Below are 10020 nucleotides of genomic sequence, written 5' to 3'. Positions count from 1 at the left end.
GTGAAAATCTTAATAAGTTTTCCTTGATTAAAGTCCATTGTTTTCTATTTCGCCTTATTCTGGAACATTTGTAATTTGTTTTGCATTTTATATTGTTATTCGTTCCTGACTTCGCACGGAGGTGATTATCATTTCATCTTAAAATAATTCAAGAATATTTAATAATTCAATATATTTTTATTATTTTTATTTACTACCACTCATAGAAATTGGTGCCGATAGAAATTTTAAATTTATATCCCTGGTATCTCCAAACCGGAGCACAACCATACCAAGTATTGCTCTTTGACTGTCGAATTTGTGATGAATGTCGCACTTGTCAAATCTTCCCCTTATAATACAAAAGGTTTGGCGCTTATTCAGTCACGCTGCTCAAGAGTGGGCTAGTGGATAATTGGATATACATGTAGCCGAATTTCGTTAAAGATTTACGTTTAACGTTTTCATTTTGAAAAATATTACAAAACCGATAATTGTATTGAAAATACAAAATGAAAAAATTTATTGTAATTATTTATGGTGGTAGTATTTAATATATTTCCCAGTCCAACAATAAGCTATAAAAGAATACATTTGTGATAAGAAAAGCATTTTAAATTGGTATAATCTATAAGATTCTTATAGGCTACTTAAAAGATTAATCAATATTTCTACACCATACACAAAGGTCGTCATGGATTTTTCTAATAAAGTGGTTATTATAACCGGTGCAAATTCTGCATTAGCGGCAGCAACTGCAACACTTTTATCAAGCTATGGAGCACAGCTGATTTTAGTTAGTAGCAATCCAGCCGAAATTAAAAAACTATCAGACGAACTGGTAAAACCGCATGTTAAAACTCCTTTATTAATAACAGCTGATGTCACCAAAGAAGAAGGCGCGAAGAGAGTTGAAAGAGAAACAGTTAACCATTTTGGTAAAGTTGATGTCGTTGTTAACGCCGCCGGTGGAATGGTACCCGATTGTATTCTGAAACCAGATCTAAAAGCATTTGATGAGAACATCAATTTAAATTTACGTTCCGTGTATTTAATGACAACAACATTCGCCCGCCACTTAATGAGATCTAGAGGAAATATCGTCAACGTAGGAAGTGTTTTTGTTGATACAATATTTTCTGGACACGTCACCTACAACATAGCAAAAGCCGGCATTGAATATTTAACAAAAACATCTGCATTAGAATTAGCCAACAAAGGTGTCAGAGTGAACTGCGTCAAACCTGGATTCACGGAGACCGAAGTTACGCCAAAGATGCATAAATGTGAAGACAAGAAACCTTGGGAAGACGCTACGAGGATGGTCCCGCTTGGGAAACTTATAAATGGACGAGATATCGCTGAAGCTATTGTCTTCTTAGCAAGCGAACAGGCTAAAAATATTACCGGTACTAGTATTATTATAGATGGTGGGTTAGCCTTGAGTGGTACCACTGTTATTGATAAGATTCGGACCGCTTTTGATTAATCGGAAAGGAATTAACTTAATAAAAACACAATTCATCAAAATAATACAGACATAAAGATTACAAATGAATTTACTTAGTGGTAGGGCTTTGTGCAAGCCCGTCTGGGTAGGTACCACCCACTCATTAGATATTCTACAGCAAAACAACAGTACTCAGTATTATTGTGTTCCGGTTTGATGAGTGAGTGAGCCAGTGTAACTACAGGCAAAAGGGACGTAACATCTTAGTTTCCAAGATTGGTGGCGCATTGGTGATGTAAGGAATTGTTAATATTTCTTACAACGCCTTTGTCTATGGGCGGTGGTGACCAGTTACCATCAGATGGCCCATTTGCTCATCCGCCTACTGATATCATAAAAAAAGATGAATAATTTTAATAAATTTTAAAGCGGTCTCGATAGAGATCACTTTTAAGATTTAAGACATTCTATGAGTATGTATACCTTGTCATGTTATTCTTTTTTATTGTGTTTGTATAATAAAATTATATTGCTTACAAATGGGTCTAAAGGTTTGCACTTCAATACTTAAAACACACTGTCTAGTTGTAAATCATACATATTCATCATCATTATTTTACTAAAATATAGGATTTTATAAGAAATTATTATTGGGACTTGAATAAACACTATTATTGATAATAAGTAATATTTTCATTACATATTTAATTGAGACTTTTAAATCATATTGACCAATCAGACTTGGACCCCTAATCAAAGAAAGAATAAAAATTATGATAGAAATAAACGAAGTTAAAATGTAAGTGCTTGTAAGATACTACTCGAATAAAGTATATATGATTTCGCACGAACCAGCATTTCGTCCTGGAAAATCAATAATAAACGTGGATACGTCTTTTCTTGTGCCTAACAGAAAAAACTATTCAACCAATACAGAAAACTTATACCGGAAGATGCAGCGCCATTCGAAGGTTTTTAGTGAGGAATGTATAATATTTCTTTCAGTGCTAATATCAATGGGGTTGGAGACCATTTTCCATCAGGTGGTAAACCTATTATATAGATATAGAATGTCTTACAAGCCACGGTCAGTATTTATTTATTAGTTTTATTGATTACAGCACCACCTATCTCAAGACAAATACCCTACTCGTAGTCAAACACACCGTGAACTAAATACACCGTTGGTTACCTATAGGAGACCGCAATGTAGCGATAATATCGCCAAAATTGTCTGCTACTTTTATTTATGGTATACCCATTTTTGTATTTAGTCTTTCTCTTTGTGGTTTACGACAAAGTATAAAGTAAATAAAGTGAAGTAAGTCAGTAGTCGGCTGCTTGTTCTGCTGTACCGACATCATAAATTCCATCAATATTTCGATGATAAATAATATCTAAGAAAATTATAAGCTAAAATTTAACAATATTCCTTGTACAGTACTAACAAACCTATCCCGTTAAACAAATTAATAGGCAGAGTTACAAACATAAATATTTTATCAGCCTACATTAGTACAGGTGTTCGTTCTCATGGACCGGCCGGTAGAATATACATACGTTTATTGGGTCTGAAATGTATTAAATACATTTGCTATGTATTTAATAATTTAACAAGACAAAATCGTGTGGTTTCGACTGCATACAGTAGAAACCGCGAGCAGAGAAGAGCGGTGTAAGTTTGTACGATTAAATCCTCTACAATTTCAATTCTTGATAGGAATCGCGGAAGCCGCGTGAATGTTTTCACGGATAGCTCGCCTTATATTAAAAGAAAATTTAATAAGTGGACGAAAAGTTTATACAAACGACGATAAAAAAAATTGCACGAATCATCTGTGCTACAGAGATCTTTATTAACATTATAACGTCATAGTAATTGTCCATTATTATTTATAACGCCTAATTTTATACAGATTACCTCTTGTCTACTAACAACTACTAAAAAACCGTTCTCATTTGTATCAGCTCTCGTTCTAGTACCTAAAATATGTTTGAGGTTGAATCGATAGTTATTATTTCAATTATAACTGTATAGTTCGTGTATTAAAACAAAATATCACTTATATTATTTTAATTGCGTTCTTAATGGTACCCTAAGGTTTCATTCAACATTTATGCAGGCTACCTCACATTGCACGCGATTACTTACAGCCTAAGTTAACCCAATGGCCTACAGCCAACGGTGAAGATTCACATGTGCCTCCATTGTTTTTTTTAATTAATATTATTTATTTTATATTTTAAATAAAAAAAATGTTCCTTGAATTTAATCTAATCTTAAAACGATATCAAATAAAAACGTTCCTTCCTTTTAGTATTATTGTACACGAGGTTTTTCTTTCAATTATATTTCAAAAGAAATTCGCGATGAAATCGGAAAGCGAGCGTGAGGAATAGACATCGTTTTCTTACAAAAGACAGGAATTAAATTCCTAAGATGCGTAAACGAGGGTGTACGTGACACGAGTGTTATATAAGTAATTTAAATATATATATATTCTTTCCAGGTGCCATATTATATTGTCATCCATAAGTGTACATTTCCACCCATCATATATTCCACATTGTGTTTATAATTCATCTCGTGCTCGGTGTTGAAGGAAAACATCGCGAGGATACCTGCATGTGTCTAATTTCAATGAAATTCTCCCACATGTGTATTCCACCAACCCGCATTGGAGCATCGTGGTGGAATATGCTCCAAACCTTCTCCTCAAAGGGTGATTAAAACTCATGTGTTTCGTACAACGGTTTATTGCAGACAAAGAAAAATCAAAAAATACATCGTCACTACGATACGGTGACCCGCGTAAAACCCAATCTACCCACTACTTTTTATATTAACGGGCGTCAACATGCCGCCTCCCAAGAACGCAGTTCTTAAGGAGCATATACATTAAACAAAATTTACACATTTTATTTTTACAATATTAACAATTTTTCCCTTTTACAACATTATTGTTTACATTTGATCATAATATCGTAGTAATTGCTCATTACATTTATCTTAACATTTTTTAATAAATAATTATAACTGACAATTTATGTATAATTTTACATTACAAACTTCATCACACATTGCTATGTAGCGTAATAACAAAGGGATAATTATTATCAACAATAATTTAAAATAACAATCAATAATAAAATAAATTAATGTATATGTTTACTGTATATAATTATAAAAAATATGATAAGATATAAATTCATAATGATATTAAATTAATTAATTTTATTAAAAAAAATCCTAATTAAATACACATTCAATTCAATTTATTTATTGAATCAATCTATGTTATTAAACCAATAACAAAGAGATTTTTATTATGGAATGAAAATTCTATAGGTACATAAAATTAAATTAAATTATTGATTTCAATCATGACTTAGTAATGTTTGTTACATATTCAATACACATTCAATATAATTCCATTCGGATAACGTCAACAATCATTATAATTATGCAATTTAAAACTTAACAAAAAAATAATTGTTTTAATTGACAAAATGGACTGTATTGTGAAATATATGTAAAGAAGTTTTAGTGAAATTAGTCTGCAATCGGTAAAATTAATAATTTAGAAATTGCTCGTTTAATCAAATTACTTTTACACCGAATCGTTACCACTCTCGTTATGTTATCAGGGGCGGGATGCTTTGCTTCTATTCTACCATATAACCATTTTGCTGGAGGAAGATTGTCTTCTTTAACAAGTACAATGTCACCAATATTTGGTTCTGGTGATACTTTTGCCCATTTGTATCGCTGATTAAGTTGCGTAAGGTATTCTGATGACCATCGTCTCCAGAAATCCTGCACCATGCGTTGAGTCAATTGCCAACGTTTTAATGTACTAATAGTTGACATTTCAAAGTTGTAATCTGGAGGTATAACCAATGGACCACCCACTAAAAAATGTCCTGGTGTTAGTGGCATTTCCGATTCTGGGTCATCTACACTTTGACGTGCAATAGGTCTTGAGTTAAGGCATGCTTCAATTTGACATAGAACCGTAGTCAACTCTTCAAAGGTGAGCGTGGAATTACCGACGACTCTTTTTAAGTGGTATTTGGTTGACTTGATGCCCGCCTCCCATAATCCACCGAAATGAGGTGCATGTGGAGGAATAAATTGCCATGATGTTCCATTGTTAGATAAACTCTCTGATATATCGGGCATCAAATTGGAATTTTCTTTGGAGAATAAAGTTTTCAATTCCTTAGAAGCACCTACAAAATTGGTTCCATTATCACTCCAAACTTGACCACAGTGACCTCTTCTAGCTACGAATCGTTTAAATGCTGCTAAAAAACCTTGAGATGTAAAATCACTAACGACCTCAAGATGCACTGCACGCGTAGCCATACATACAAACACACAAACATATCCTTTGTGGGAATGGTGGCCACGGCCCTTGGTTGTTCTTATTTGTATGGGTCCTGCATAATCCACTCCACTAACAAAAAATGGACGACTAACAGAGATGCGTGCTGTAGGTAATTGACCCATAAATTGTTCATGAGTAGAAGCTCTAAAACGTGCACAAATGACACATTTCCTGTACTGTTCCTTGACTAAATTTTTTATACCAATAATCCAATATTTTCCTCTGAGGAAGTTGGTCATCATTTGTGGTCCTCCGTGTAATGTTTTTTCATGTGCATCTGCAACCATTAACTTCGTAAAATGACCACTTCTTGGTATGATAATTGGATGTTTGACCTCATCACTGACATTCGAATTGTCTATTCGACCCCGGACTCTCAATAATCCATCTTCATCTACAAATGGGGTAAGTGAATATAGTTTACTCTTTTTAGGCATTACTTTCATTTTATTAAAATATAAAATATCTTCGGCAAATTCCTGTAGTTGACATTGTTTTATACATGTTATTAATGCAACTTTTAATTCTTCACACGTTAGCAAATAAGTAAACTGAGGTCGAGGTTCCTTAGATTTCTTGAAATGTAAGAAGCGCCTACAATACGCAATTACTCGAATCATTCTTTTTAATCGCGAAAATCTTTCACAAAGTGATTGAAACGTTTCATTTATATTAATACAATAAGCTTTAATTTTCCTTTCTTCTAAATTAGTACCGACATCTGGTTTGTCATAATGTACAATATCATTACAAAGCCAGCTGGGTCCGTTCATCCATAAAACATTGTTTTGTAAGTCACTAGGAGTCATCCCACGTGACGCGATGTCTGCTGGGTTTTCGCCAGACTTAACATGTGACCATTGATTACTTTCAAGTGTTGTCAATATATCTGATACTCTATTCGCTACAAAAGTTTTCCATCGACTAGGGTGGCCACGCAGCCATGCCAGTACTATTGTCGAATCGGTCCACGCATGTATATTGGATGGTTCTACGTGTAGCATTGTTGCGACTTCTTTTAATAATTTTGTAAGTAACGTTGCACCACACAGCTCTAATCGAGGTATTGATATTTGCTTTATTGGTGCTACTTTTGTTTTGGAAGTGAACAAGTTTACATGAATTCGTCCGTCTTTATCGCGCACTCTTGCATAAACAACAGCAGCATAGGCTGCATTTGATGCGTCACTAAATCCATGCAATTCTAATTTTGAATTAGTTGATTGGAGTCCAATCCAACGCTTTATTTCGACTTCAGACAATTTTTTTAAACTCTTGCGATACTCTTCCCATTCCTTTTTCAACGAAGATGGTAACTCCTCGTCCCACGAGATACCTGACATCCACAATTTTTGGATTAAAATTTTTGCTGGTATAATACACGGCGAAATCCATCCAAGTGGATCATAAAGCTTAGATATATCCGAAATCACACGTCGTTTAGTAACTGGAATAATTTGTTCTTCTAGATGTACTGAATATACGAATTTATCTGTTGATCTATTCCAAGTCAGCCCTAAAACCTTTGTCATATGGTCGGTTATCATTTCCATAGATTCTTTACTTTTTTCATTTTTGCTCAAAATTTTCATAACTAATTTGCTATTACTTGACCATTTTTGTAGCTTAAAGCCGCCTCTCATCATCAAATTATTTAATTCCTTGTACAGAAATATTGCTTCATTAGACGTGTCACAAGTGGTCATAAGGTCATCGACGTAAAAATCCTCCAAAACTCTTTTAGCAGCTAAAGGAAATTGTGTACCTTCATCCAAAGCCAATTGCTGTAATGTTTTGACTGCTAGATAGGGAGCTGCGGATGTGCCAAAGGTAACGCGAAGAAGTCTGTAATCTTTTAAGTCATCCTCTGGATTTCTGCGCCAAACGAGTCTTTGATAGTCCACATCCTGTTGAGCTACTTTAACCATTCTGTACATCTTCACAATATCCGCGACAAGGCAAATTGGACCTAGGCGAAATTTCATAATTAAATGTCGTAGATCTGGTTGTAGACGTGGTCCTATCAGGAGATCGTCATTAAGCGAAATGCCATTCTCACCCTTACATGATGCATCAAAGACTACTCTCACTTTTGTTGTAGCCTTATCTTCACGAATCACTGCATGATGTGGCAAGTAAACAGCTTCTGTATTTTTATTAAATTTGATTTGTTCCATATGACCTAATTGCAAGTATTCTTCAATAGTGTCATCATATTGTTTTTTCAAATCTCTATTTCTGATTAATCTTTTTTCTTGTCCATAAAACCTGCGCACAGCTATTTCTCTTAAATTTCCATATTTTGATGCTGGGGTTTCTTTTGTAAAAGGCAATCTTACTATATATCGTCCTTTACAGTCTCTTTTAGTTGTGGTCGCAAACAAATCTTCACATTTTTGTTCCTCTGGTGTTAAGCGTTGATTTATTTTATCGGTAGGTTCTGCTTCTAGTTCCCAAAACTTCTTGAGAAGTTCATCATCGCTCATTTGTGTATGTAAATTCACAAATATACTGTGAGTGGTAGGTGAAATAACTTGACCTGACAGTACCCAACCCAAATTAGTCTTCTGTGCTATGGTGGTGCCATAAGGGCTACGAAGGAGACCTTCCTGTATTATTTTTCCATAGACATCACTCCCCAATAAAATATCGATTTTACCAGGAGTGTGGTAATTTGGATCTGCTAACTTCAAATTTTTAAGTTCAGGCCAGTTATTCATGACTATTGGTTTGATTGGTAAAAACGATGTTAATCTGCTCAAAACATGAGCACCCAATTCAATTACTGTTTCAGTGTCATGGATTGATGATATAGCTATATTGACTACAGCCTTTGAGGTCAACACACTAACATTACCACCCAATCCACACACCGAACTCTTTACAAAAGTTTTCTTGACTCCAAGTAACTGTACTGCTGATTCTGTTATAAATGAGGCCTGTGACCCCTGGTCGAGCAAAGCTCTCAGCAGTTGGTAGCTTCCATTTTTAGTTTGGACCCTAACTAATGCAGTAGCTAATAATACCTGAGTATATTTATCCTTGCTAGAATAACAATTAGTAACCATATTCAATGGTTGGTCAGTCTGCGGTTGATCATCACTAAAATGCATTGACTCAACAGCATGGTTAACAGGTACCGCAGACGCGATCGATCGATTTGGTTTTTGAGGATGAAGTAGTGTATGGTGTTTACGGTTACAGATCCGACATGAGGTACGTAAGAAACAAGATTTTACACTATGGTTAGACCCAAAACAATTAAAACAAAGCTTTTGCTTTTGCACAAAATCTATACGAGTCTTATAATCAGCATGATGAAATTTTTTACATTGAAACATTTTATGATTTTCCGAGCAAAACGGACATACGGTAGATGAAGCAGAAGAGACGTGATGTGCCTTAGGTTGATTATAATTATTTGATTTAAATCTACTTGTAGTAGGTTCCAAGAATTCCAATGCTCTAAAACGACTTATTAAAAATTCTTCGAATTGAGAAAAGGTAGGTAAATCATCGGTTAACTCATTTGATTTTATTTCCCATTGTTTGCGGGTATCACAATCTAACTTTTGACAAACTAAATAAATAAGTAACACATCCCATGAATCGGTACAGATACCAATATTAGACAATGCATTTAAACTATCTTTCGTTGTGTCTAAAAGGTTCTTTATACCATTGGCCGATTGCATGGTTAAATTATTTTGCGAAAATAAACGTTTAAAAATACAATTAGCTAAGAATCTTTTATTATTATATCGCTCTTGTAATTGTGACCAACACGTAATATAATTAGCATCAGTAATAGAAATATGTCGTAACAGCTGTTCGGCTTCTCCCGATAAATTAGTTTTTAAGTAATGCAATTTTTGAACATTATCTAATTGCTTATTATTATGAATAACTGATACAAATAAATCCCTAAACGTCGGCCATTCCGTGTACTTACCAGAAAAAACGGGTAGTTTAATATCCGGTAATTTTATAGGAATAGGATAACCGCCATTTTTTGCTATAGTCGATGATTCCGATTTTTCTGATAAGTTAACACTTTTAACTTTTAATAAATACTCTTTAAGTTCACATTTATATGCAGTATACTCTTCTTCAATTAACTCATACATATTCATACTAAAATAATCACAATTAAACTTAGATTCCTGGGTAGCTATGTCAATTATTTGCTTATGAGTGACC

The 10020-nt window shown here is 34.1% G+C and overlaps 2 protein-coding genes across 2 annotated transcripts; one reads left to right on the top strand and one right to left on the bottom strand.

The window, feature by feature from the left end:
• Positions 1–668: 668 nt before the first annotated feature.
• LOC125072007 (3-oxoacyl-[acyl-carrier-protein] reductase FabG-like) lies at positions 669–1517 on the top strand. The gene has a single exon (XM_047682472.1). It carries the CDS (start codon positions 674–676, stop codon positions 1466–1468), a length of 795 nt encoding a protein of 264 aa, XP_047538428.1. The 5' UTR covers positions 669–673; the 3' UTR covers positions 1469–1517.
• Positions 1518–4982: 3465 nt separating this feature from the next.
• LOC125072096 lies at positions 4983–8888 on the bottom strand. Its single transcript, XM_047682608.1, has 4 exons — positions 6536–8888; positions 6023–6214; positions 5105–5662; positions 4983–4987 (listed from the first exon to the last, which is right to left on the bottom strand). The coding sequence occupies exons 1-4, from the start codon at positions 8886–8888 to the stop codon at positions 4983–4985; spliced, it is 3108 nt and encodes a 1035-aa protein (XP_047538564.1).
• Positions 8889–10020: the final 1132 nt, after the last annotated feature.

This window comes from Vanessa atalanta, chromosome 20, assembly GCF_905147765.1.
Source record: "Vanessa atalanta chromosome 20, ilVanAtal1.2, whole genome shotgun sequence".
Taxonomy (NCBI): Eukaryota; Metazoa; Arthropoda; class Insecta; order Lepidoptera; family Nymphalidae; genus Vanessa; species Vanessa atalanta.
Note: the sequence above shows the minus strand (reverse complement) of the source record. Positions and strands in the feature narration are given on the sequence as shown.

Bases quoted from the DNA above. Each gene is read 5' to 3' on its own strand.
- LOC125072096 (XM_047682608.1), bottom strand. From the start codon at position 8,888: ATGGTTACTAATTGTTATTCTAGCAAGGATAAATATACTCAGGTATTA. The intron at 6,215-6,535 runs GTACTAATTTAG...CCCCATTTGTAG, and splicing joins TTATGACAAACCAGATGTCG to ATGAAGATGGATTATTGAGA. The intron at 5,663-6,022 runs GTATAAAAAATT...CCAATTTTGTAG, and splicing joins AGGAAAATATTGGATTATTG to GTGCTTCTAAGGAATTGAAA.
- LOC125072007 (XM_047682472.1), top strand. From the start codon at position 674: ATGGATTTTTCTAATAAAGTGGTTATTATAACCGGTGCAAATTCTGCA.